The sequence below is a fragment of the Eulemur rufifrons genome, chromosome 15, assembly GCF_041146395.1.
Source record: "Eulemur rufifrons isolate Redbay chromosome 15, OSU_ERuf_1, whole genome shotgun sequence".
Lineage (NCBI taxonomy): Eukaryota > Metazoa > Chordata > Mammalia > Primates > Lemuridae > Eulemur > Eulemur rufifrons.
In genome coordinates, this window is record NC_090997.1 from 108,664,484 (window position 1) to 108,692,122 (window position 27,639).

At 43.5% G+C, this 27,639-nt stretch overlaps 3 protein-coding genes across 4 annotated transcripts in view; 1 reads left to right on the forward strand and 2 right to left on the reverse strand.

The window, feature by feature from the left end:
- The window catches only part of WDR27 (WD repeat domain 27), a 90,598-nt gene extending 88,672 nt beyond the window's left edge, over window positions 1-1,926 (reverse strand). Inside the window, exon 1 of the mRNA XM_069489103.1 lies at window positions 1,742-1,926. Within this exon, the coding sequence (XP_069345204.1) occupies window positions 1,742-1,926 (185 nt within the window). The remainder of the gene's footprint in view (window positions 1-1,741) is intronic.
- Window positions 1,927-4,178: 2,252 nt separating this feature from the next.
- On the forward strand, window positions 4,179-5,253 carry C15H6orf120 (chromosome 15 C6orf120 homolog). The gene is made up of 2 exons (XM_069487891.1): window positions 4,179-4,240; window positions 4,603-5,253. Exon 2 carries the CDS (start codon window positions 4,646-4,648, stop codon window positions 5,219-5,221), a length of 576 nt encoding a protein of 191 aa, XP_069343992.1. The 5' UTR covers window positions 4,179-4,240; window positions 4,603-4,645; the 3' UTR covers window positions 5,222-5,253.
- A 70-nt stretch (window positions 5,254-5,323) lies between these two features.
- Window positions 5,324-25,145, reverse strand: PHF10 (PHD finger protein 10). Of its 2 annotated transcripts, none has more exons than XM_069487890.1 (12): window positions 24,654-25,145; window positions 22,508-22,614; window positions 20,283-20,413; window positions 19,647-19,724; window positions 18,096-18,229; window positions 17,848-17,997; window positions 16,731-16,840; window positions 14,656-14,809; window positions 12,530-12,685; window positions 7,945-8,053; window positions 7,466-7,654; window positions 5,324-6,342 (listed from the first exon to the last, which is right to left on the reverse strand). In XM_069487890.1, exons 1-12 carry the CDS (start codon window positions 24,936-24,938, stop codon window positions 6,257-6,259), a joined length of 1,689 nt encoding a protein of 562 aa, XP_069343991.1. In that variant the 5' UTR covers window positions 24,939-25,145; the 3' UTR covers window positions 5,324-6,256. The 2 variants fall into 2 exon arrangements, with proteins under 2 accessions (XP_069343991.1, XP_069343990.1); XM_069487889.1 differs by having other exon boundaries at window positions 19,647-19,730.
- Between the last annotated feature and the right edge of the window lie 2,494 nt (window positions 25,146-27,639).

Sequence of the window (27,639 nt, forward strand, 5' to 3'; positions counted from 1 at the left end):
ATTTGTAACATACACAGAACTCCTTCAAACCAGTAGGAAAAATACAGATAATTCTATAGAAAAAAGGCAAGAGACTTGAACACACACCTCACAAAGAGAACATCTAAATGGCTACTAAATGTGTAAAAAGGTGTTAAACCTCCTTAATCATCATGGAATTGCAAATTATAATTAGGTAGCCCAACACCCGCCAGAAGAGCTAAAATTAAAAGCAACAAGTGTAGGTGAGGATGCAAATCAGCTGGAACTTTTGTCTGTCATTTGAAGAAATACGCATTAGTACAAGCACTTTGGAACTCTGCTTGGCAGTATCTACTAAAGACAGTCGTCCCCCAGTGTGTGCGCAGGCCGGGTTCCACGAATCCTTGCGGATGGTAAGATCTGTGCACATCAAGTCCCACAGTTGGTCCTGTGCAACCTGTTGGCAAAAAGTCAGCCATCTGTATATGTGAGTTTCTTATTCGGAAAATACTGTATTTTTCTTTTTTTTTTTTCTTTTTTTTTTTATTTTTTTTTTTATTTATTTATTTTTATTTTTTGAGACAGAGTCTCACTCTGTTGCCCAGGCTAGAGTGAGTGCCGTGGCGTCAGCCTAGCTCACAGCAACCTCAAACTCCTGAGCTCAAGCGATCCTCCTGCCTCAGCCTCCCGAGTAGCTGGGACTACAGGCATGCACCACCATGCCCGGCTAATTTTTTCTATATATATTTTTAGCTGTCCATATAATTTCTTTCTATTTTTAGTAGAGATGGGGTCTCGCTCTTGCTCAGGCTGGTCACGAACTCCTGAGCTCAAACGATCCGCCCACCTCGGCCTCCCAGAGTGCTAGGATTACAGGCGTGAGCCACCGCGCCCGGCCAGGAAAATACTGTATTTTTGATCCACATTTGCTTGAAAAAAAAAATCCATGTATAAGTGTACCTGTGCAGTTCAGATGCCTGTCATTCAACCGTGAACTGTATATGCATTTCCTATAAGTCAGCAGTTGCACATGTGTGCACCAAAAGACACATAAAAGAATGTTTGTAGCAGCCAAAAAACTGAAATAAATCAATTATCTACCAACAGAAGAACAGACAGAGTATGGTCTATCTGTACAACGTGACACCATGCAGCGCAGTGTAGGACATCATACCACGCAGCAGGACAGAGGGTGGCCCGTCCATTCTACGAAATACCATGCAGCAGTGAAAACGAACAACATGGGTGACTCTCACAAATGCAATGGCCAATTAAAGAAACCAGCACAAAAGAATGCACAATGGATGATCCCATTTACATAAAGTTCAAACAAAAGTAAGCAAAACCAGCCTCTGGTATCAGAAGTTTCCTTGGGGAGAGAGAACCGGCACTGACTGATGGAGAGGAAGCATGATCTGCATGGTGGTAACCCAGGTGTGTGCACCGAGTTACAGTCATTACAACATGCACTTAATATGCAGAACACTTTTTTCTGAGTATTTTGTACTTAGGTGAGAAACGTCAAGTTGGACATCTGAATGTAGGAGTCTTGATTGTAAGATGAACCTTTTCTTATGTATGTTTAATTGATGAAACTTTTTTTTAAAAAATTAAGTAATTCCAGGCCATTGTTTTGTAAAAATAAATACTTAATATGATGGTTTTTTTTTTTTTTAATCAACGTTTTTCTCACGAAGTTGATAGCAGAGACCACAGAGAGTAATGTCCAAACAGCATCCAGGACACGGCAAAACACTGGACAGAGAACTTGTTAGATACCTGAGAAGGGCTCTCGGTGCTCCGCACGCAAAGCCCATTTCCGTGGAGAGGGAAGGCGCAGTGCCGCGCACCGCAGGCAAGCTGAACGTGACAGGCAGCCTCCTCGGATTCCACCACGTACTTTTCTGTCACTATATCACTTACACGGCCACCGTTAGCTGAGACACTCTCCTGGGGTTTGTGCATCTTCAATCTGCAAACACAGGACATGTAAGATGACCACAGGTATACTGTCTACTCCCGATCACTAGTGTGACCCCCGCCCCCACACACCCTCACATCACGCCTCATATGCCCACTTGCACCTCTCCCGCCCCAGTAAAAGGGAAGGGGAGGGAACCCTGGAGGTTGCACAGCCGCGACTGCCCGTCTCTCCCACGGGCTTCCCAGGTGCACAGACCTCGATTCCAACCCCGCGATGCCGCTAACAGCCTCTCCTTAGACTTCCTGCTCTGCCCCCACAGCCGTCCCCTAAGAACAATCGCCTTGCAAAGGTAACAATCAAAGGACAATCGCTGAGGCATCGGTGAGGCGTCCGGACTGAGTACAGTGCTCCAAAGCTGGTCGCTGAAACTGACTGCCGTTGTCGGTGACTAAGACACAGGTGATTTTCTAAATGGACCACAGCAAATTGGTCCGTGGAGACTGCGGTATAATCCACGCGCACGTCAGACGGGGACCCGGAGTCTCCCCCGTGTGTGTGGGGGGCGGGGACCCGGAGTCTCCCCCCGTGTGTGTGGGGGGCGGGGACCCGGAGTCTCTCCCGTGTGTGGGGGGCGGGGACCCGGAGTCTCCCCCCGTGTGTGTGGGGGGCGGGGACCCGGAGTCTCTCCCGTGTGTGGGGGGGGCGGGGCGGGGACCCGGAGTCTCCCTCCGTGTGTGTGGGGGGCGGGGACCCGGAGTCTCCCCCCGTGTGTGTGGGGGGCGGGGACCCGGAGTCTCCCCCCGTGTGTGTGTGTGTGTGTGTGTGTGGGGGGCGGGGACCCGGAGTCTCCCCCCGTGTGTGTGGGGGGGGGCGGGGACCCGGAGTCTCCCCCCGTGTGTGTGTGTGGGGGGGGCGGGGACCCGGAGTCTCCCCCCGTGTGTGTGTGTGGGGGGGGCGGGGACCCGGAGTCTCTCCCGTGTGTGTGTGTGGGGGGCGGGGACCCGGAGTCTCCCCCCGTGTGTGGGGGGGGGGGCGGGGACCCGAAGTCTCTCCCTGTGTGTATGGGGGGCGGGGACCCGGAGTCTCCCCCCGTGTGTGTGTGTGGGGGGGGCGGGGACCCGGAGTCTCTCCCTGTGTGTATGGGGGGCGGGGACCCGGAGTCTCCCCCCGTGTGTGTGTGGGGGGGGCGGGGACCCGAAGTCTCTCCCTGTGTGTATGGGGGGCGGGGACCCGGAGTCTCCCCCCGTGTGTGTGTGGGGGGGGGGCGGGGACCCGGAGTCTCTCCCTGTGTGTATGGGGGGCGGGGACCCGGAGTCTCCCCCCGTGTGTGTGGGGGGGGGCGGGGACCCGGAGTCTCCCCCCGTGTGTGTGTGGGGGGCGGGGACCCGGAGTCTCCCCCCGTGTGTGGGGGGGGCGGGGACCCGGAGTCTCCCCCCGTGTGTGTGGGGCGGGGACCCGGAGTCTCTCTCGTGTGTGGGGGGGGCGGGGACCCGGAGTCTCTCCCCGTGTGTGTGGGGCGGGGACCCGGAGTCTCTCTCGTGTGTGGGGGGGGCGGGGACCCGGAGTCTCTCCCCGTGTGTGTGTGGGGGGCGGGGACCCGGAGTCTCCCCCCGTGTGTGGGGGGGGGCGGGGACCCGGAGTCTCCCCCCGTGTGTGTGGGGCGGGGACCCGGAGTCTCTCTCGTGTGTGGGGGGGGCGGGGACCCGGAGTCTCTCCCCGTGTGTGTGGGGCGGGGACCCGGAGTCTCTCTCGTGTGTGGGGGGCGGGGACCCGGAGTCTCCCCCCGTGTGTGTGTGGGGGGCGGGGACCCGGAGTCTCTCCCCGTGTGTGTGGGGGGCGGGGACCCGGAGTCTCTCTCTGTGTGGGGGTCGGGGACCTGGAGTCTCTCGTGTGTGGGGGACGAGGACCTGGAATCTCTCATGTGGGAGGCGACGGGGACCCGGGCGCTCATACAGGGGAACAGAGAACAGGTGCCGGACCCGGGGTGCCGGCAGACGTGTTCCTCACCAGCAATCACGTCCTATCTGGTCGGGTCCCGCCTGGGCACCGCGCCCTCTCCAAAATCCCGGCCCCTCCCGCCCCGCCCGCGTCTGCGTTGCTATCGTTACGAACCGACCGCCCCCTAGAGACCACGCCCCCCCTCGCCATTCTCGCGATAGCCAAGCTGCACCTCGAACCCGTATCTGCCTCACTTCCATGTGGCACCTCCCTTCCGGGCGGTTCTCACTTCTGGGAGGTGCCTCGCTTCCGCATTGCCTCACTTCCGGGTCGCGACATCACTTCCGCCTCCTCGGGCTTGGCCGGGCCCGGGTCCGGATGTTCCTGGGGCTGCGCGGCGCTCTACGGGGAGCGGTGGTGAGTCCGGGACGCGTGATGGTGGCCCTGCCGCGCGCCTAGTGGATGCTGCGTTGTAGGGGGAGGCTCGGCGGCCCTTCCCTCCTCTCCTTTGCTCCCCTTTCCTCTCCTTTCCCTCCTCTCCCCTCCTCTCCCCTGCGCTCACCTCTCCCCTGCTCTCCTTTCCTCTCCTGCTCTCCTGCCCTCTCCTCTCCTCTGCTGTCCCCCTCCCTGGCTGGTGGCGGGGGCCCTGGGGTGGGCCCGAAATGGATTCGCCCAGCTTGAAGACTCCCGGGGCCCGGAGACGCCCCCGGCCAGCTTGGCGGGGCGCCCGTGGAGGCAGGCACTGTGGCTAAGCGTGTCACCTGTGGTTTTACCCACAGAGCGCTGACAGATGAGGAAGTCCATGAGCTGAGCCCACCAGCCATGGCTGCTCCCCGGAGGACAGCAGCTCCCTGGAGGAGAGCTCTGCTGATGCTTCTGGCATCGCAGGCCTTGTCCCTAGCGAACTGCTCTGAAGAGGAGGAAGTCCCAGAAGAGTGGATGCTTCTGCATGTGGTTCAGGGTCAGATAGGAGCTGGGAATTATAGTTACTTAAGGTTAAACCATGAGGGAAAGATCGTTCTTAAGATGCAGAGCTTAAAAGGAGATGCAGACCTGTATATATCCGATAGCACCCTCCATCCGAGTTTCGATGACTACGAGTTACAGTCAGTCACTTGTGGCCAGGACATTGTTTTTATACCAGCACATTTCCAGCGCCCTGTGGGAATAGGGATCTATGGACACCCATCTCACCACGAGAGCGAATTTGAAATGAAAGTATATTTTGATAGAACAATCGAACAGTACCCACTTGGTGAGCCTGCTTACTCCTCAAACGGCGCAGACCCAAGTCAGAAGTACGCTTATGCTCCTGAAGACGCACCTCAAGAGGAGGAATCTGTTCTTTGGACAATATTAATTAGTATTTTGAAACTGGTACTTGAAATTCTTTTCTGAGTCATTTAGCATACTCTGGAGTATAATACCCCTAATCTGTGACGTTGATTGCAGTTTGCTATGAACCTTGCTACTTTTACCTGGTTGAAGTTCTGGTTACCGTTTCTAGTCGAGGAATGGAAAAATAAAGCCATATACAGGTTTTTTTTACCTCAGTTACCCCAAAACCCCTAAATTGGAAAAGCAGCAAGCACATTATTTGTTTTCAAGATCGAAATTCCTATAAAAGGAATATACACAATAAAATGTTCAAACTCCATTGATTAGTTTGTTAGGTGATGGAAAAGATTACTGCAGTGACTTAGGTTTATTATATAAAAGAAATCAAAATAGAGCTACCTTTCATGCAGTTACACAGATCATATTAAAAGGTTGGTATCATTATAATTTTATTCTAGAGATTCTAAACGAAGTTCAATGTGTAAGTTTTCAAGAGTAACTAAAATCACGTCGCAAATGTAATGATTTATGTACACTCCCCTGAGCCCATTCCCCAGGTAGGGATGGTGTTTTCTATCCAAACAGGATATTCTGGCAGGCAGGTATTTACAAACTTTTTGTTCCTGTGCCAATAATTGCAATTTTAAATCCAGCTGCACCAAATCTTAATAGGCCATTTGTCATTTTAATCTCGGGCTATCAATTAAAATTTCTTAGTTATTAAATAACTTTGTTATACTGCCTATGGTAGGCCAGAAACAACAATGCATATTAGGAAAGTTTCGTGAAAATAATAGTAACTTTTCAGGCTACTGGAGAAATAGTTAAGTATGTTTAATTAAGTTGCTAAATATTTCCACTGAATTTTTGAAGAGAGCCCAAGTACTGAGAGATAAAACTCTTTTGGAAGATGAATTATTTCTTTACTTGGAATTAGTTTCAAGGGTAAGAGTAGGTTATAACAAATCAACTGCAGATTTTAAGCCTGTATTTAATTTCAAAATTCTTTTATTGACATAAAAATGAAAATGTAAATAAATTGGCACCAAATATTCCACTTAAAGGCATATACAATATTAGGGTCAAAAACCTATTTTATCCCTCTTTGCTGTTTTTCCCCCTTCTGCCCACTTTCCTGGGAGTTGGGGGGGCTCGCTGACAACAGTCACAAATCCAGCGACCTAGGAGAAAAATTGTTAGTTAATATAAAACGAAACTTTATTTTTACAGGACTGAATTATAAGCCCATTTAAGCTATCCTTCCTTAGCTGTCACTAATGATGTTCCTCTCTGGATTTGCGTTGAGAAGGGCACTAAAGAAGTTTCTTAATTTAAGGGGAAAAAATGTAAACTTCCCCTAAAATAACCAATGTAATCAACGCCATGGGAGATTCAGTGCAAAATAAGGGGGTTGGAGAAAGCAATGCTACACAATGTTCCGGACCTTTACAAAATTATTGTAATCTTCCCTGAAATTCAAACACTGTCAAACTTCAAAAGTTTAATACAAATCCTAATATAAAACCCATTACTGAATTTAGCTTTTTAAAGCCTTTTTCGGCTGTTTACTGGCAGTTGTATGTCTAACAGCATTCTCTGAAGTCCTGATGTACTGTGCTCACGTAGCACTTTAAAATTTCAAGTTTTTAAAGCACAATGATAAACTACTACATACTTACTTGATCTGAATTGCTACATAACCTTAAATCATTATTTAAGTTGCTTGCTTCTTAATGACTCCCAGGAAACTTAGTTTTAGGCGTATATTTTATAGAGTATTATATGGTGTTAACTATGCAAATAAGTTCTAAATTTACACAATTATCTGTGTAATGTTTTAGTCCAATTACTGTGATTTATTCGATTCTGTGTTTATTCTAAAGTTATCTGGAATTGTCATGCTGCCTCAATTTATAGAAATCTGGTTTAATATGTATAAAGACATAGCAATCATTTTGTTAAATTTCTAAATAGATGATGTATAAAAATACAATCAAAGCTTTGAAACAAATTAATGATCTGTTACTTCTGGTTTTTTAGTAGAAAAACACCAGGCTCATCTTATTAATTGAACTATACTTCTAAAACTTGGCCTAGGCATTCTGACATCTTATTTGTCCTTTAGTTGGGCCGTCTAGGGATGAAGAGCTGTGTTCATGACCTGGGCAGTCACAGCTTCAGTCACATTTGAACATAAGGGTCTGCAGGCTCTTCATGCCGTCATAGTGCTTATACAGCCTAAAGGAGATGCTGGGCAAGTCTCATCACTCAAAGATAGTGTTCTTTCTTTTTTTTAATCTTTACCTGATGGAATAGCACCAAGGCCCACACAAAAAGTATGATAACCTCTGTCACACACATCACAGAACATCATTTCTTCTTCATGGTGGGGTTGTCCACATATAATGCATGTTTTACATTCCATACATTGCCATGGGTAGGTCTTAATCATAGAAACAAGCTCCATGGTCATATCCAGGCAAGAAGGATGGCCTAAATCAAAACCAGTATTAGTAGTATTTCACACAACAATTTTTATCTTACTATGGCATATAAAATACTAGTTTTCTCTAGGACTTCCCAAGAACGGCTGTTATGTTTAACTGCCAAAGAGAAATGAAAATACATTGTAAAAGAAAATAACATGGGCCCTGTCTGTGCCACAGAAGTTATCCTGCGTATTTGATGATTCTTTGGTTGAAGTCTAGCTGAAACTGTATATCCTAGTTTTTTAAGCAACAAATAGGGTGGTTAAAATTTTAAGAAGACATTTCAATACTTACCACTGTTATCACATTGGGAGCAGTGTATAAGTGATTCAGCCTTTCCTTTCTTGTTGGACTCCTTACCCTTCAGACAAATTCCACATATAGCATTTGGAATGACCTTTGGCTGGAAGGGTAGAAGAGGGCTATAAATTCATGCCAGAAGAGCTTACTATGGGTTCAAAAGGAATTCTGTTACTCTACTTCCTTAACTTTACTTTTGATAACTATGCTTTGATAACTTGCTATGTTCCCTTTATGTTCAAGGGAAAGACGTAATTTGACATTGAGTCTGCTCAGGACATAAGAAAGTATACTGACAAAAGCCTTAGATTTCATTTTAAAACTTTGTAAATAGCTCAGTCTCATGTTAAAATTCAATGTAGCATTCTATACTTCCTACATGCACAGTAAGATCTGAATAATGAACTGGAAGGAAAAACTCAACATAATGTCATGTCCCTATTAATTGGAAGAGAAAATCCAAGTCCCAAGTGATAATTACATGTAAATTAGGCTTATTATAAAAGAGATAACTAAGTTTTAAGCAGCTTATATGTTGATTCTGTTTAAAAATTGATGTTTTCCAAAGTTGTAAAACTAGATCTATCAAATCTAGGTTAAAAAATCACTTTTAACATTTTTAATTGAGAGATGTCTCATGCATACGTTGTCGTGTGTAAATGTTTGCAGAAAACAGTCATGTGGTTGTTCCCTTTGCATATCTAATAAAAGAACCTAAGCTTAAGGAAAAAAGGATTCACTATGAAATGTAAAACATAAAAGGGAAAAATACATTTTCAGGGAAGCAAAAAACTACAGTCACTTAATAAAACACGTTTTTTGAATATTGGTCATCTTTCAGATTAAAAATATGCACAGTCTGATGAAAGTATTTGGGCTTTAAATATATTTGGCAACACACGGAAAAGGACAAAGGAAAGAGTTCACTGTACCCAAAGCAACCAGAAGGAGGGCATCCCAACGTCACAGCTGTGACCACTACAAAGTGATGTTCACTCGTGCTGTAGGAATACGTGACAGTGGCAGAAAAGAGGACACGTGGGCCAAGAGTGAAATGGGGGCAGGAGCATGGATATAAAGACACAGACACAAACTGGGGAACGTTATTTTAAGTAGAACTGTTATACTTCTATTTTATTCCAGCCCATCCAAATGCATCTTGTATTTGCCTTTCCTAAGTTACTGATCCCAAGAGAACCTAAACAAAACTCAAACTTTGTGTATAGTACTCCGGCTTTGAAATGTCTCACTGCCACCTGCCTAACTTGTTAGGCCTAAAGAATTTGTTCTTAATTCTTCTAAAGTTTTTACTTTTTAAATTATCTTTCTTTGCAAAAGATGACAGAGGCATTCAAAAAGAATTTTTGGCTTATTTATTTAAAAAAAAGTCAACCTTATACATAAATATAATAAAAACAACTCTAAACATTCACAAATGTCTCTACAAAATAATAAATATCAAGGAAGTTAAACATAACATATAAAATTTTACTGTTAACTATTCTACATCTCCTATATGTGTATTTTTATACCCTGCTCCCCCCAACAAAAGGATAGTGTCACACGCTTAAACCTTTTAAGTCTTGCAGTGTAGTTCCCCTCGGTTGATACTGCTACATTCTAAGCATAAGGTTCTCATTGTGTGCTCCTACACCTAGACACAAGTAGCTATGAAGGGCACTTCTATGATCCAAGTTCTGGGTCAGTTATGATCAGATCTTTAGCTGCCATAATATACAGCAGAAAGCTACCTCTCAATCCACCAAAACTAAGAAATCTCTCTTGGTTATGGGACCTGTACTAAATGTAGAAGATATACTTATTTAATACTTGCAGTTGAAGTTAGATAATGGCAGAATAAGTACTCTAATACCTTTTCACTAAAGTCAGGGAAGTAACCACACATATTAAATCATAAAAAGAGAACTCACAGGAGATCCTTTACAAACAAAAGTCAAAAGGAATAAAACACAAGACTAGTCATTCACATTCTACAGCAATTCAAGTTCTATAATTATTAAAATATACATTAAACACCTATGATAAAAGGGACACCAAGAAAACTCTGGGTTTCCTTCAAAGCTTAAATCATAACGTTTTGTTAAATCACTTAAAATTATTCTTACCCAATATTCTTCACCTTGATGAAAAGAGGGAGAGATAGGGGAGGAGGGGAAGAAAGAGACAGCTTTGTAGCATTTTCTGCAGTGATGCTGCAGCTCATTTTACAAAAGTACTTTGTGCACTCAAGCCCCTGACCTCTAAGAAACCACAATGCTTGCATCCAGGACTTTACACATCAACTAGCGACTGTGGGCTGTAGAGTTGGGGGAGGAGGAAAGGGAACACTGTGCAGAACCTCCTGAAGACTAACGGGACAGAACCCTACATGTGTCTGACACAATCAGTTCTACTCCCAACAACTGCAATGACACCAGAGTTTCACTACTGACAAGAAAAGTAAAACACCATCCTAATAGTTCTCAGAATCTCAACTAAAAGGCTCATCATACACTTATTTTTCTGCTCGAAAACAGCCAAACGTAAGTGAGACTTTCATGGTAGCACTAATGTAGTATAGATTTTAATCATACACTTATGGGCCTGAATCCTAACAATTATGCTTTAAATTTCAGGTTAATGTAACCTAAACAATACTGTCCTACAAATTAAGGGCAAGCACTAGTCAATCTTTTTAAGCAAGACATCAGATACATCATCATTCTTAACTCCCATATTTTAAGACATATTTATATATATGACTTTCAGCTTGAAGTACCCTAATATTTAGGCACATCTTGGCTTATTAATACTTTTCATAGGTTAACTTTTAATAAACATGTTCACATTAATGTATTACATCTAGATACTGGTAGCTCCTATCTTTGAAATACCTGCGTTTTATTCTTTTAAGTACTAAAAATGCACACAGATTATAAAATGTATATTTTGCATATCAGACTCCCTTGAGTACTATTAATTTACGTTAATGTATTTAATTTCTTACATGCTAAAATCAATGATAGTTGAGTGGTTTTCATTTTCAGCCTGTATAAAAACATCTATTTCAGTACTCTTTTTCCACCCCATGATCAGTCAGGCTTGCAGTCAGAAAGCGCCCCTGGACACTGAAGGGTCGCAGGGCAGCGTGCTGAGCTGCCACTCCCACCTGAAGTGCACACAGACCAGTAGCACACAACTCACAGGGGCTGTTTGCAAGATTTAATCTTTGGAGTTCGTTTGCTTTCGATCATTAAGCATTAATTTAAATTTTTAGTTTAAAGAAATTAGATAAGCTATATACGTAAAAACAAGTACAAAACCACACAGCTACAGCCTGTTGAAGCCAACCCCTGCTTAATGAATCTTAAAATCTGCTTGCCCATAAAGGCATTTTCTAATAAACATGGAATACGCTCATTTATTAGGTCACTTTTTTTTTTTTTTTTTACTTCAAGAAAAGAAAGGTAAATGAACTGTTAGAAAGTGTTCCGGTTAGGCTCAGGGGAGCTGACAAACAGCTCACGCCAATATGTTCTTGTGGCTTATTTACCACAATCACAATTCTGACATGCACCAAGGTGTTCAGCATTCACCTGGCAAAACTTTCTCATCATCTTACTCTAAAACTTTCCTTCAATACACCTTCATAAGCATAATAACAAGTACATTCTAATACATTCCAAACCAAAAGAACTATATATTTTACTATCACCATCCAAAACATAAAATTGTACAGCTACTTCTATTCCTTTTATGACCTTCTGAAATGCCTACGTGCAAGTGAGGCTACTCACCTCTCACCTCACCTTTTCCTCAAAAGAAAAGGGAGGGCAGACAGAGGGAGGAAACATTAAAAATAATGTTAGTAGTTGCTGACAACCTACTACTTAACTCTGAGAATAATCAGATCAAAAAGTTAACAACTCTAACCCAGACAACAGAGTGAGACTCTGTCTCAAAAAAAAAAAAAAAGTTAACAAATAAGTTTTAATACTTGTCATAGAATCATATAGGTTATTTGCCAAGGTTATGCTAAAAATCACCACAATGTAAATAACAGGTTTTACTATTTTCTATCCCAGAGTAAGTTGAATTTGGCAGATGGATCACATAATCCTTAGGTTAAACCCCTATCTTTCTCAGTGAAAGGCACTACAGAAAGGGAACTTACTCTAGCAGTTATCCGCCGGTGCTTAGCTGCTCAGCAGGTTTAGCCATACTAAATGCTGGGATGTTAAAAATGCCAGATAATTATCATCTCTACTCTAAGGAAAGTATAAAGTTCTGCCTGTGAAAGAATGTTTTAAAAACCCATACTTGCCTGGTTATGATATAAAAGAAAAAAAAGACTCAAATTATACATATACAGAAAACAGAAGCTAAAAACCATAGCCAAAGTGACAGAAAAGCCCTCAGAGAACAAAGCGAAACAGGAAGCAGCTGCCAGAGGGCACACCGCAGAGGACAGCAGGGGTACAGCAGGCAGAAGCTCCACACTGGTGAAGGTCAAAGTTAAAAATGTCAGGGAGAGAGGCTGGTCAGTAAAGAAGCTGAGTCAGGGGCTTTTTTCTTCTACCTTGTACCCAGGAACTGATTTGGACAGTACAGAGCGTTTGGAACCATCTTTTCTCGGAGTAGCAGCTTTGTCTTTAGATTTCTGTCTTCCCTGGAAGGAATCCTCCTGGCTGTCGGGAGGGCTTTCCCCTTCGGATACATTGCCAGAGGAGCTGTCCTGGAGTTCAAAAGGCAAAAACAAGGATTCCTTGGAATTATGACAGATTTAAGTCTGAATTCTGACAACTATGGAAAATATTCAAAAAAAAGTTTTGAAGTTTTGTTAATTTAAAAATCAAAAGATCATTCTAAATATAAGAAAACTTTTTCCAGTGGAGACTAAAATAAGTCATGTTAAAAATCATTCATCCTTCTTTTAAGGACAATGTAGAATAAACCTAATTCAATTTGTATCAGTGAAGTACCTTAATCAACTTTGTTTTTTGACTTCAACCAACAAAACCAGAGCTATCTACTTCATCTATTATTATGCCATACAGCTTCAACATCACTTTTCATGTCACAAAGGAGGTATTTGTTTCACACAAAAACATATTGTTACAAATAAGTGCGGGTATTTTCACTGAGTAATGAAGGCCATCAGGAAAGCCCTTCAAGCGCACGTTTGTGTTTCCTAATGTTGAGCTTTGCAAGGTCAATGCCCCAACTATTTATAACGCATCTGACATATTTTACATGTTCAAGGTTTAAGACCTCAATATGTAACCATTTAATTCTTCATTCTAGAATTTAAAAGTTTCTAATTAGGATAACAATTTTGTGTTCATATAAATTATAAAAATTATAAATGAAGAAACTAGGTTGTCCATAGCCACTCTAAGACCGTGACTACAAACATGAAGGTGCTGCCTTTATCCTTTTTCTGGGTGTGTGTTTCTACACACACAGACAGACTCCCTCTTACGCGCACCCCCACCTATAGAATGTGCCCTCATTTTTTAAAACACAAAACTGAATTACACTGTGTGTGTACACACGTGTGTGTTTTGCTATTTTTTAAAACATTACGTATATTTTCTTATGATCATTAAATATTCTTTCACTATCACCCACTGTGGACATTAAGATTTATTCCTAATTTCCATTTAATACTGTAAACACTCAAATGGACATTTTTTCCTAATTCAATTTTATCAGCATCTCATTAAGTCCTTAAAATAAATTCTATTAGTGTAGTGAACGTGCTAAGTCAAATTCTATGAAAGTTAAAATTCCTGGTATGCTGTCAAAATGCTTTCCCAAAATATTGGATTAATTTGCACTCTTCCCAGCAGAGAGAGAGGAAGTCAGCTTCAGCACCCTCAAAACCATAGCCTCCCCTCCTTTAGCAACATGACAGAAAAGTGGGATCACCGCTTAAATACTTAAACAGCATCGTATTTTACATAACCCAATTTATTAAGTACATTTTTGAAGCTGTTCATGACAAGGAAATATAATGGCCATTCAATGGCAGCACACTCTCAAGTTCAGGTTGGCTATAGTGAAAAGTTTAAAATGGCCAGTTGCTTAAAACACTACGCTAAAGAAACCCACAACCCTGTGTCGCCAGTGGGATCAAAACCCAACACCGTCACTGGGCTTTTGTTCTCCTTCATGTCCACAAAGTACAGCAGCTGCCACTGTCTGGCAACTGCATTTTGCTACCAAAAAATGTTACACAGGAAAACCTGACCAATAGAACAACTTCTTAGTCAGCATGTTTGCCTGTAGAAGTCTAAGATTAATTAAGCAACAGGAACACAAGTTAATGGACTCACTCAAACCTAGAAAAATACAATCCTCTGTGGCAAGAGATCAAAGTCTGTTTTGTTCAGTATTTTAAGGTAAACAGATGACAAGTTGAATAAAGATTGTAAACTAATGCTCCATACCCTTGCCCAATGTGCACACGGTAACTACAAAGGGGAGATTTTAAATACAGAACTTACCAAAGGCCATGCACTGCTTGTTTATATCAACACACAAAATAAAGAACTTTTCTTGATGAAAGCTTTCTGGAAATTATATGCAACTGTCCTTTTTCAAACAGAGGTGGTGACACAAGTTCAATTCAACATTCCAGGAAAGCAACCAGCCAAAGTTCAAGGGAAGGGAATGCTCCCTAGTAAAGAGAAACATTCTCACCGAAGTGCCTTTACTTTTCCGTTTCTCATCACCGCGACCATCTTCCACGTCGTCTGAATCACCATCGCTGTCCAGAGCAGGCAGCTCGGGATCCAGGGGGGGCTCGTACAGGGCTGTGTTCAGCGGCAAATACCGCAGCTCATCTGGTGAGTACCTAGGTGCACACACTATTTTCAGTTCTCCTTTATTATTAAATATGAATAGACTAAACTCTGAGTATGAAGATAGCCTTAATCTTCTCAATTAACCCCAAATATTTTTGAAAAATGATCAGAGATAATTAATTTTTCATTTTGGTCATAAAGTAGGAATAAGTAATAAATAAAAAGGCTAAACTTTTTCACTAGACTGAACGTGTAAAATAGCATTTGACTCTTACTATCAAAAGATAATGTCTCTCCTCTTTACCCTCAACCCAAAAAAGAAAAAAATAAAATGTCAGCACATAAGGGTGAAACTGTAGCGACAGAGGACAGTGCGTAAGCGCCAGGGCCCAGGCCTGCTGCCCGGTCCCAGGTCACTGCTGCCAGTCAGTCCTTCGCGGGCAACACAGGCCTAACAACAGAGTCCACCTCGCAGAGCCCCAGTGTGGATTAAGTAAGTTAATGTCTGTAAATCGCATTAGTGCATGGTACATGATATTACCTAAGATACAATGTAAGAAACAAAATTTTCAGTAACAAATTATTTTAAACGAATCTGGAAAGTGTGTATCCTAACACATTCCATCATCAATTTTGTCTGAGACTACAGACTGGCAACGCCTCCCCTCGTCAGACAGGGCCTCCGCTTCATTCTCAGCCTCGGGAGAGCCCCTACTCAGGAAGGGACCCTGGATCAGGGTCTCCCTCAACTAAGACAGCACCCCAAAAAGCAAAGGGATTGATACACTGTTAATAATTTGCTAATGCCAAAACAAAAAAATTTAAAAATAAAAATTTCTGCCCATGTCTTAAATTTGACTTTCAAATGGTATGATTTTACATTCTACTTTAAATTCTGTTCTCTAAAGCAGCGGTCCCCAACTTTTTTGGCACCAGGGACCAGTTTCATGGAAGACAATTTTCCCACAGGCCGGGGTGGGGGACGGGGGATGGTTCAAGCGCACTACATTTATCATGCACTTTATTTCTATTATTACATTGTAATAGATAATGAAATAATTACACAACTCACCATAATTCAGACTCAGTGGGGGCCCTGAGCTTGCTTTCCTGCAACTAATGCCCCTGCTGATCTGACAGGAGGCGGAGCTCAGGCAGTGATGCGAGTGACTGGGAGCTGCTGTGAATCTAAACACAGACGAAGCTTCGAAGCTTCGCTCACTTGCCCTCGCTCACCTCCTGCTGTGCGGCCCGGTTCCTAAGAGGCCATGGACCAGTACCGGTCCCAGGCCCAGGGGTTGGGGACCGCAGCTCTAAAGAACAGTCTCCATTTGAAAGAACATATGGTTCCAGAGTAAGGTTTAAAGCTGAAGTAAAAGCTGAGGTTTTGAAACAAAATGAACCTGTTAGCCCTGCTTTTTCAGTTACATTCAGGTTGGGAGAAGAGAGAAGCAGCATTTTTGGTCCACAGACTGGGAGCAGCAGCCCGGCCAGGGCAGCTACATGGCTGGAGCGCCAGGTGCCTGTTCCCGCCTCAGGGGCCTCTCTGCCCCTTCTCTCATCTCTGCAGCTCAAGTGCTTCTGAAACTCTAATCTACACATCAATCGTGGAAGCATCTGTTAAAATGCAGGCTCTGAGTCAGCAGGTCTCAGGCTGAGCTAGAGATTCCGCATTTCCAGCAAGCTCTGGAGTGGTGCTAGCACTGCTGGACACAGACATACTCTGAGCAGGGAGGGGCGGAGACCTCCAGACGTGGGCAGTCCAGGCTTCACCCCTACATGTTCCAATTCTGGTTGAAGGGTGCTGTGCACCAAGGACCAGAGAAGACGAGGAATATCGACACAAATCCTACACAACATCTATGCCATAATGATATTTATAGATGCAGAAACTGTTAGGAGGCGAGTACAGGTGGCTCTGACACCCCTTACCAATAGCTGATACCAAGAGTAACTAAAACTACTGAATACCTCTTGTAATATTCCTGGAACTGTCCGGGGATGAGAGCCACTGGGTAAGAACTGACCTTTGTTCGCTCTGTCGGCAAAACTTTGTACTTCCCTCGAGGCACCTGGATAACCTATGTTAACAGAGAGAAAAACACAAAACTGATAGTGTAAGAGGAACCAAGGCTTTAGGACAAGAATCCCCGTGTGCTCCCCACTGTACACCGCCCCCTGAAAAAGCTAGAAATTTAAGAGACATTGGGAGCTGTCACCTGAGGGCAGTGGGTCCTTTCAGTTCTGTGTGTGACAGTTTGACCGCCTATTCATTACAAGCATAATTTCTGAGAAAAGGCGGTATATCTCTTGCTCATCACTTAACGGCAGGATGACCTAGAAAGCTTATACGACCTCTCTGTAGCTCAATTTCCTCATCCATGAAATGGAAATAATACTAGTTCCAACCTCACATGGTTAATAATATTGAAATCTCTTAAAACACCCTTTGAGACACAGAGAAAGGATGATATGTAGCTATTATTAGTCTCATTCAGTAGGATATCAACCAAATACTACAAAATAAAGAAAATACAAACTAATACAGTGGTTGCAGTGTACCTAGAAGTCTACCTCTTTTTTAATTGTCTACAGAATTTACATACTCATATACAAGATATTAATTCAGAGTTAATGAACAGTCTTCACTCAAACAAAATCTGTCAAAGGTCCCTAAATTTTTTTGTAATTATACAAGTTTTTACTTTACTAAGTTGATTCAGATTTGTTAAATTGTTGAAATTTTCTCAGTCTATCCTTAATGTGACAATTCTGTCTTTTATTATCCTCCATTATTTATACTATACATTGTATAAAACCTTTAAAATAAATGTTTAATAAAAGTATAAAAATTGCGTACATGTTAAAAAAAAAAAAACGATATCAACCATAAAGCAAAAAGCATCTCACAGAAAAAAGGAAGTAAATTGAGTATTATTAGGCACATCATTAAAAATAGTATCTTAAGTTCTGGAGAGGAAAAGAAGACATAGATGGTATAAAAACAATAATGAAGGAGGTAGTGAGCATTCTGCCAATAGCAAGTAATAAGCTAGGGTCAGGGACTACTACATTTAAGTCATCCTACATGTGTCTGCAAGTCAAAATAAGCTCTTCTTTCTTCCATGCGTTCCCGGTTTAAATTGCTGTTAAATTCAGCTGCTTTTTTGGCAGCTTTCTTAATATACTCAGGCACTTTGCTGGCTTCAACTTTCTGAGTATTCTGTTGTTGCATTTGCTGAAAGAAAAACATTGTAGTTGGAAATCATATATAAGTTTGTAAAATTTCATTCTCTCCAACCCAAATGACACATGCTAGTCACCTCGGTTACTTACAGAATACTCTTTATAATGGTCTGTGATTCGCTGACGTTCTTTTTCTTGTAGAATAACAGAATATTCAGCATGTTTGGCTGGATATTCTTTTATCATTAAATCTATCACTTCATCACTGCGCAATGCTGTTAAACCTATGTTAGGCAAAAAAAGAAAAGAAGCTCTTTTAAGGCTAAGTGAACAAAATACTCTTCAAAATGGGCTTCTCCTTCAAACTACTCCACATTTAAAAGGTTTTCCAATAGTCAAAGCAAAATATTTCAATACATTTGAAAATAATAAAACTTAGTATTCCTAATATAAAGTCAAGGAATTAAAAGATTATCCTGAAAGGCAAAGAAATCAATTTTTCACCCAAATAACATTTTTTTTTAAGATTCTACACTCTATAAACATATATCCCTTTACTAAGAAACAACTGTTAAATAATGATGTATACTAACTACTAACAAGTAATACAGAAAATTAGATGAGTTAAAAAAAATCTTTTTTCAACATGTTATAGTTTCTAGTCTTCAAATTCCATATACTAGAAATATCACAGTCAATTCAAATTTCACCAAAATCATCAGCACATTGTAGATGATTTTCTAAACAGTATCAGATTTCACCAATTGCTGAAATGAATTCCCATGAATTTATATTATATAAAAAGTATCTATATTGTATTAAAATTCTTATGAAAGTAAAAAGCACAGAGATAATTATACAGAATTAAAAACTGAACAAAACTTATCTTTTTTTTTTTTTTTTTTTAAAAAGACAGGGTCTTTCTATGTTGCCCAGGCTGGAGTACAGTGCTATTCACAGGTGCGATCACAGTGCACTTACAGCCCTGAACTCCTGCACTCCGGTGATCCTCCTGCCTCAGCCTCCCAAGTAGCTGAGACAACAAGCGTGAACCACTGGACCCAACAAAAGACCCATAACTTTCAAAAACTACTGTACAAATTTTGCACACAATACAAACACTTTGACAACTCAGTGAAAGTCATTGGAAAATTATACTCTATTATAAAATACGGGTAGTCCTTGACTTATGATGGGGTTACATCTGATAAGCCCATCATAAGTTGAAACTATCATAAATCAAAACTGAATTTAATACACCTAACCTACCAAACATCATCGCTCAGCCTAGCCGGCTTTCATTGTTCTCAGAACACTTACATTGGCCTACAGTTGGGCAAAATCATCTAACACAAAGCCTATTTTATAATACAGTGTTGAGTATCTCATGTAATACGTTAAATGAAAAACAGAATGGTCGTATAGATAGTCGAAGCATGGTTTCTACTGAATATGCATTACTTTCACATCATTGTCAAGCAGAAAAATCATTAAGTCGAAACACTGCAAGTTGCAAACAATCTGTATAAGGTAATTCTCCTTTGCATTTTAACAATAATCAAAAATGAAGTAAATACTTTAGCATTTAAATAGTTCATTTTGTTAATTTTGTAAAATTATTTTAGGAAGGAGATAAATACTTATACAACATCATGTCATAAAAGATCAGCTTGAAAAATGTACATTGTAAGTTTTTATTACCTAGAGTGCATTGAGTTTCCGTAATGACATTTAGCTCTCTTAGGTAGAGTTTCTCCTTGTGAGACAAATCTCGTCGCTCTAAATCTCCAAAAAAAAGAACAAAAGGCTATTAGAAATAATAAAACGTTATGCATTTGTAAAACTTTAAAAAGCTTAGAAATTTTGATTTTTAGTATCTCATATTACATATTCCAAATGTTATTTAAAAAACTACACAAAAATCTTATAAATTCAGAAATAAAAATTAGAATAAAATTAAAAATAGAATAATCCAAAACAAGAAGGTAACATAAATAACAATGTTAAATTGTTCATCAGGAATAGCCTTTCTCATATTCAAATATGGCTTATATAGCTGGTAAACTCTTGACTATAAAATGATTTTTTCTAAAATTTTCCCCAGGAAATTCACCTTTCTCATTTTGCTTTTAAATCAGTTTATGAGTCATACAAATATATTGATAGTGGAAAGAGATGCTGAATGATAGCAGTAAATGAAAATCAGTGAGCAAAAGAACATAAAATATATTATAAATGATCCACACACAAGAATTCAGAAGTCGACAGCCTATCATAAAGAATTGCTATTAGTTAAAATTTAGCCTTAATCTGTTACATAAACTAAGACTTAAGTACCTGGATATTTCCGTTTAAAGGAGGTCACACCCAAATATTCACTGACTTGTTCTTGAAGCATGTAGTATTCTCCTGTTTCATCAGGTGGCCATTTGTACTCTATCAAATTTTCTGCTGGATAGTAACTAAAGCTAAGCACAGAAACATATATTATACCTTAAGTGTAGTTTTTATTAAATTTTAATGACTTTTATTTTTGAGAATATTTTGAAAGCTATTTTACATATTTAAATCCTTTGCTATGACCTGATTTTGTGTGTATGAAAGAAAATTACAACACAAGTAGAAGGAAGGAAAAATAATCATCTACAATATCAAATCAAAAAAGTTCATTGAAAATAAAATTTTCTATATACCAGAAAGAACCAAGACTCACAACTGCTAGTAACAAAGGCACTTTTTAGCTTAAGAGACTTATGAGGCCAAAGCAAGGTGATGGTATCAGCTCTGAATTCTTTCTCTTAGGCTTAACACATAGCCAGTATTTCATCCACCCAAAGTATAAAGTAATCAGCTTCTATGTCTTGTCTGCTGTTCAGTGAGTCACAAACTGCTGAGAAAACAGAACTTGAAAAACTTATTTCTCGATGAAATGGACCATAAACCATAACTGTGTGTTCTCATACACTTCACAAACCCAGAAGCAAAGAATGGACCCAGTTTGATGGTTTCAGCGTACTGCAGTCAACCTCTACCATGAATAGTGAAGAGTGTAGATTTAGGATCTGGGCCAATTCAACCTCTAAATTAGAAGCAGGAATGTAACACGATTTTATGCATTTACAAAGTAACTGAGGAAAAGAAGAGTATTCTCAAAAATGGTGCCAGGAAACTTACACATGCAAAAGTATGGAACCGGACCTTTACCTCATATCACATACAAAAATTAAGCCAAAATGGATCAACCACCTAAATATAAGAGCTCACTAGAAAACTCTTAGAAGAAAACATAGAAATCTTCGTGACTTCAGATTTGGCAATGGATTCTTAGATATGACATGAAAAGCACAAGCAACAAAAGAAAAAATAGATCAAGAATTTGGACTTCAAAAATAAAAAAAAAATTTGTGCATCAAAGAATACTATCAAAAGAGTGAAGAGACAACCCACATAATGGAAGCAAATATTTGCAAATCATCTATAATAATAAAGGCTTAATAGCTAGAATATACAACAAACTTCCACAACTCAACAACAAAAAGAACCCAAATAAAAAATGGGCAAAGAACTTGGACAGACATTTCTCCAAAGATATACAAATGGCCAATAAACACATGAAAAGATGTTCAACATCACAAATCATTATAGAAATGAAAATCAGAATCACAGTAAAATGTCTCATCATACCCTTTAGAATAACTATTATCCAAAAAAAATAGGAAAATAACAAATTGACAAGGATGTGAAGAAATTGGAAACTCTGTGCATTGCTGGTGGGAATGAAAATTGGTGCACCTGCTGTGGAAAACAGGCTGGTAGTTCCTCAAAAAGCTAAACACAGAATTACCATACAATCCAGCTATTCCACTCCTACGTATACACCAAAAAAAAATTGAAAACAGGAATTCTGAACACCAACGTTCATTGCAGCAGTAGTCAACCTAGCCAAAAGATGGAAATAGCCCAAATGTCCACCAACAAGAACGAACAAAATGTAGCATATACATACAATGGAATATTACTCAGCCTTAAAAAAAGAATAAAATTCTGAAATATGACACAACATATATGAACATTGAAAACACTACGCTAAGTCAAATAAGCCAGACACAAATGGACAAATATTGTATGATTCTACTTATATGAGGTACCTAGAGTAATAAATTTCATAGAAACAGAAAGTGGAATGGAGGTTGCAGGGGGATGGGGAGGGGGGAAATGGAAGTTAGTGCTTAATGGTTATGAAGTTTGTTTAGGGCAGTGACAAAGTTTTGGAAATGGATGGTGGTGATAGTTGCATAACACTGTGAATGTAATTGATGCCACTGAATTGCACACTTAACCAGAGTTAAAATGGTGAATTTTATGTATTTCTGTATTTTACCATGATACCTTTTTTTAAATTATGCTCAATAGTAGGACCAACTTTGGTGTCACATTATAAAATAGGAAGAAAATATTCTACAATTTTAATAACTGTCAGGACTGGGGCAGAGAGGAAGAGGATGCTAATGCAGAGAAGAGAAACATACCACAAAAAATAGGAAGCAGTAAAATAACAATACCCAAGATCTTGACTTGAAGTTTCACAACTCCTAGAGCTATCTCCCGAGCCCATCCGCCTCCTTTTGGGTGGCTGGGTCCCATCATTTGAATTATCTTCATTATCATCCTATACATTTAAAAGATTAAAAAAAAATAATTAGAGAAAGAATAAGAGAACAAATAATAAGGAAAGACTGAATATGTATCTTCCCAGACTTGCTAAGAGTCTCAACAAGTGAAAGGCTGTCTAAGAACAACTAGTTATACAAATGTTAACATCCTACATTAAAAGGGACAAAGAATTTAGCATGAGCAAGACCTGGAACAAAACTAAAAACTGATCTTCAATCCAATCAAAATAAGAAAATGTTCAATTAACCTGTAACTCTAAATCTACTTTTACTTTCTTACCAACTGAGGTTAAAATGCCTCCTGCCTTTAATAAACACATAAAACTGCTGCTGAGGAAAAAAATGTGTGGATCATTTACAGTGTTTAATTCAACTTAGAGCTGGTTCATAGAACTATTCTAATTGACTACTTAGGTATACCTGTGAAAAGGAGACATACAAGGACTAAAAGCAGGTTACCAATCCTAACTATTTTTTTCTTACATTGCAAAGATTTAGCAAAAACATACCCTAGTAAGGCTCATCAATCAATTGTACACCAAAAAAAGGAGAGACATACTTTTAATGTAATCCATTATATGGCAAGAATATCAAGGCTGTAAATTCAACCATTCCACTGAGAAAATGAAGTACCAGGCATTAGGAAATTGAGTTATTTACATATTAGCCAAGGCTTAAGGTCTAAAAATCATGCTTTTTTTTTTTTTAAATCAAGGTAATATAGCATCTAACACTACTACAGTTTTGTTAAACACATGGTCCTCTTGCAACAATTAAAATGAAAGCAAAATAATGTAAAGAGGCAGTGTGATACAATGGCCAGGCGTGCCAGAGCTGTACTGCCTGGCATCTGGCTGGGCATTACTCCTCACTAGCTGGCCGAGCAGTCATTCTCTCTAAACCTCTCCTTACTATGCGATTAATGCAAGAATTAAATGAGTTAATATATGAAAAGCACTTATAGCAAAGGCTAGCATTATCTGATAAATGTTAGTTAAAATTATGATGATGATATCTCAAATGTTTCTGGCTCCTAGGAATTTAATGATTGTTTTACAAATAATAAAATATACAAAATACCCTTTTTCAGTCCTTGTAAGTATTTAATTAAAGAGTTCTGCATATTCCCACTAAGACTAGCAAGCAGGCAAGAGCTGGAGAGCAGCCTAAATCTGTTTTCTGAAAATTTACATTTCATGATAAGCGTCACAATTGCAACACTTCATATTCACTACTTAAGACATAACTCATTCTAAGCATTCAAGTACTTTATTTTCTATTTTATTTGTGAACAATTTAAGAATTTTCATGTCAATTTGTTCAAGTTCAGTTCCCTTTGATTGGCTAAAAAACTGACACGCTCAAAATAGACAAAAATAAAAAGTTAAAATGGAAAGTCCTCAAAAAAGCTGAGACCTCGATCTCCCACATCAAGCGTTTTAAACCTGCGGCCCCAGGGCCTGGGCGGTGCGGAGTCACAGAGCGCGCCCCGGCCGCGGACTCTGCCGGGCGGCGACAGTGCTGGGCCGAGCAACGGGACAGGCCGTTGGTTCCGCCGTCGCGGCCCGGCGGCCCCGCTCCGAGCCCGCACACCGGCGGAGACGCGCGGCCCGGCCCGGCGGGAGCGTCCGCACCCCGCTCCCACCTTCCCACAAACTTCCGCCCGCGCGAGACGCGGCGGGGCGCGACTCTCCCGCCGTCCCGCCCGCCCCACGACCGGCTCCGAAAACGCCCGGCCCTCCCCGCCGCTCGACGTTGCAAAGTTGAGGAAAAGTTTCCCTGAAGGCGTCCGGGCGGCTGTGTGGACGCGCGCACCGCGCTCCGGACGGCCACTTTCCCGCACCGCGGCTTCCCGCGGCAGCTCCCAGCGCTTCAGGAGGACCCGGTGAGCGGGTCTCCGCGGACCCCGCCGGCGGCTCCCCGGGGCGCCCTGCCCGGCCGCACTTGTTGCCACGAGGTCGGCCGGGCCGGCCCGGCAGCCGGGGCCCCGCGGGCGCCGCCGGGTCGAGTCGGGCCGCGCCGGCCGCCTGCTCACCTTCGGAGACTGCGCTCCGGGGCTGGCCGGGTCGCTGTCGCACGGCCGCGGGGACAGCGCCGCCCCGGGCCCGGCCGCCGCCGCCGCCATCAGCCCGAGCGCCCCGCGCCGCCGCCGTCGCCGCCGCCGCCGCTTCGTCCCGGCCGCCGCCGCCGCTGCCGCCGCCGCCGCCGCCGCCGCGCGGGCCGCCCGCCGCCCCGGCCCCGCCCCCTCCGCCCGCCCGCCCGGGGGCCGGCCCCTGCCGCCGCGCGCCCCGCGGCCCGCCAGCGCCGCCGCCACCGCCATGGCCGCCGCCAGCGCCGCGCCGAGCGCCGGAGGCCGGAGGCCGGAATGAGGACGCGCGGCGGCGGCGCTTCTCACCGCAGCCCGACCCGCCGCCGCCTCAGACCCGCCGCCCCCCTCAGACCCGCCGCCGCCTCAGCCGGAGGCTCCCTTCGGCCCGCCGCTCCCCACTGCCCGGCGCTGTCTCCGGCCCGCGGCTCCCCTCAGCCCGCAGCCCCACCTCCCGCCCGCCGCCGCTCCGGCCCACCCCCGGCCCGCCCCGGCTCGCCGCCACTTGGCGCGCTCGCAGCCGCCCCCTCCCCGCGCCCCCGGCCCGGCCCCTCAGCACGTCAGCCCTCTCCTCCCCGCTCCGCCGCCGCGCTCGCCCCGCCCCCACCCGGGGGTCCCTGCCCCTTCCCTTCCCCGGGTCCCCGCCCGCCCCGACCCTCCCCTACCCCTCCGTCTCCCGGGGTCCCGGGGGTCCCCGCCCCTCCCCCTCCCGGGTTCCCGTCCCCGCCCCGCACCCTCCCGGGGGTTCGCCGCCCCATCCCTCCCCCTCCCGGGGTCCCCGCCCCATTCCCATCCCTCCCCCCTCCCGGGGTCCCCGCCCCCCGGGCCGCCTTTGTTCTCCGCCGCCGGCAGAACCACCTGCCGCGGGCGTGGGCCGCCCAGGGCATCCCCACCCGCCGCCAGGAGGGGCCGCGGCGTCCGCGGTGCGAGGGGACATCCCGCGGCGTGGCAGGAGGGACGCGGCCTGCGCGCGGGGCCGCCGCGATCGCGGGAGGGAGAACCGGACCTCCGGGGCGAGTGCGGGCCGCACAGCGGGGCCCGGGCCGGCACCGAGGAAATAAACGCTGCTGTGTCTTTGCACCGAGCTGGTTCCCGAGTCTGCTGCTCAGGCTTCACCAGCTCCCTTCTAGGACTTCACTAAAAACAACGAAGTTGGGAGCCGAACCTTGGAAGGACCGCGGCAGGTGGCGCGTTAGGACGACAGGGTGCCAGGTGTTAGGGTCGACCCGTAGCAGCCCCTGCCTGAGTGAGTGCGGAGGACCTCAGGGCGGAGAGAATGTTCTGGATGCAAAGCACGACATGGCTTCCCTTCCGTGCGTTGCCGTTGCCTCCACTCAGCAGGTTAGAGTTGGGAAAAATAAAGGGATCATTTAAATGCACGCCCGCCGCACGGTGCAGACACCTTCGATTCTCCCGGCCTGCGTTCCTGACTCGCTTGCAGCAGATCAGAGACGGCATCGCCAAAACTCGGGCTCTCCCCGTCCCTACCGAGAACCACTGAGGAAGACCTCCTGGAGCCCACAGGAGAAAGGCGGGCATGAAAGTGGCCTGTGCCCGGTGTGTAGGGCAGGCTCTGCTCACCCCTGGCTGCGTCTGCCAGCAGGAAATGAAATCTTCCACCCAAATTCTCTTCACTGACCAGGGCCCTCAGTCAGGTTCTCTGGGTAGAGTTTAACGTTTAAGGAAAAAGTCTTATTCGGTTTGTCATCTGTTCTACTCTTCTCCCTTGGGTACTCCGCCTCTGGATTGTGAAAGTTGTCAGAAGCAAAATGGAGTCACTCATGTCAAACCCTGGCATGGAGCTGGGAAGGCCTTGACGGGGAGGTCTTCACTCACTATTGCCTGATAACAAGAACCTCGCAAAAGACTGCCAAAACCACAGCCTTGCACAAAGGCCACCAAAACAGTACACAAAAAAATACTTTTGCAAGGTCATCTGTCCAGCAACTGCCTCCAACTTTGGACTGACACCACCAATGTTAGTGATCTTTGTAGCTAAGGATAATTGTATCCTTATGTCATCCTCCTCCTTTTTATTTTTAACACCCTTGCCTTCTTTCACCTCTCTGAATATGCCCATAGTGTTTACTAGGGCACCATATTGCGCATTGCAATCCCCACTCCCACATAAATTTATCATCTTTGGTGGATCTTTGTTATTTAGGTTGAGACGATCAAATGTGAATTTAAATCTTTTCATTGCAAGTCAACAAACACCAATTCAGTCTTCCAGTGTGCAAGGCAAGGCAGAATATTTAAGGGGGCACTGTGTGGATTAGGATCCCTGCCCGTAGGCTAAATGCTAAAAAACAAATGATACAAAAATGTAATTGTATTTAAAGGCAGTTTAGATGCTAGAAAATTTATTAGCAACTTAAAAAATGAAGATTTCAAGGTTGACATAGAATTTGAGAAGTGCCTTAAAAGACAGGTACTATGTAGGTAGATGTGCAATTGGAAATGGAAATTGGGTTTCGGGCCCAATAAAGGCTGAGAGGTGGGAAAACTGGCTGCAGGTTCAGGTGCATCGATCATTCCAGTCCTGCCTGAGAACAGGGCGAATGCAGGTGACACACAGGGAGGCACCGTGCAGGGCAATGGAGGGAACAGAGTGAAGACTGATTTCAGTCCCAGCTGTGCCACTTACCAGCTGTGTCATCACAGGTAACTGTTTAATTTCTCGGACTCTCCACTTCTGCATTTGTAAGATGAGAATAACGATGTCATTCATTTCCCACACGCTTTATGGCAAGCCAGCTATGAGCTCAGAACCATGTTAGATCATGGGGATGTAAGGGACCATTCACCCGTTCATCAAGTGGGGCTTACCGTGCCCTAAATTAGGCCCTGAGTTAGGCCCCTGGCAATACAGTGGCGAAGGGAGAAAACCGTAACATCCGCTACTTAGAATATGTAGATATAGGTGAAAAAGGGC

Excerpts from the sequence above, each read along its gene's own strand:
- PHF10 (XM_069487889.1), bottom strand. The coding sequence starts at position 24,938 with ATGGCGGTGGCGGCGGCGCTGGCGGGCCGCGGGGCGCGCGGCGGCAGG. Across the intron at positions 19,731-20,282 it reads CTTTAAACGGAAATATCCAG|ATTTAGAGCGACGAGATTTG; the intron begins GTACTTAAGTCT and ends TTTTTTTTGGAG. Across the intron at positions 12,686-14,655 it reads GGAAAAGTAAAGGCACTTCG|GACAGCTCCTCTGGCAATGT; the intron begins GTGAGAATGTTT and ends TTTGAACTCCAG.
- C15H6orf120 (XM_069487891.1), top strand. The coding sequence starts at position 4,646 with ATGGCTGCTCCCCGGAGGACAGCAGCTCCCTGGAGGAGAGCTCTGCTG.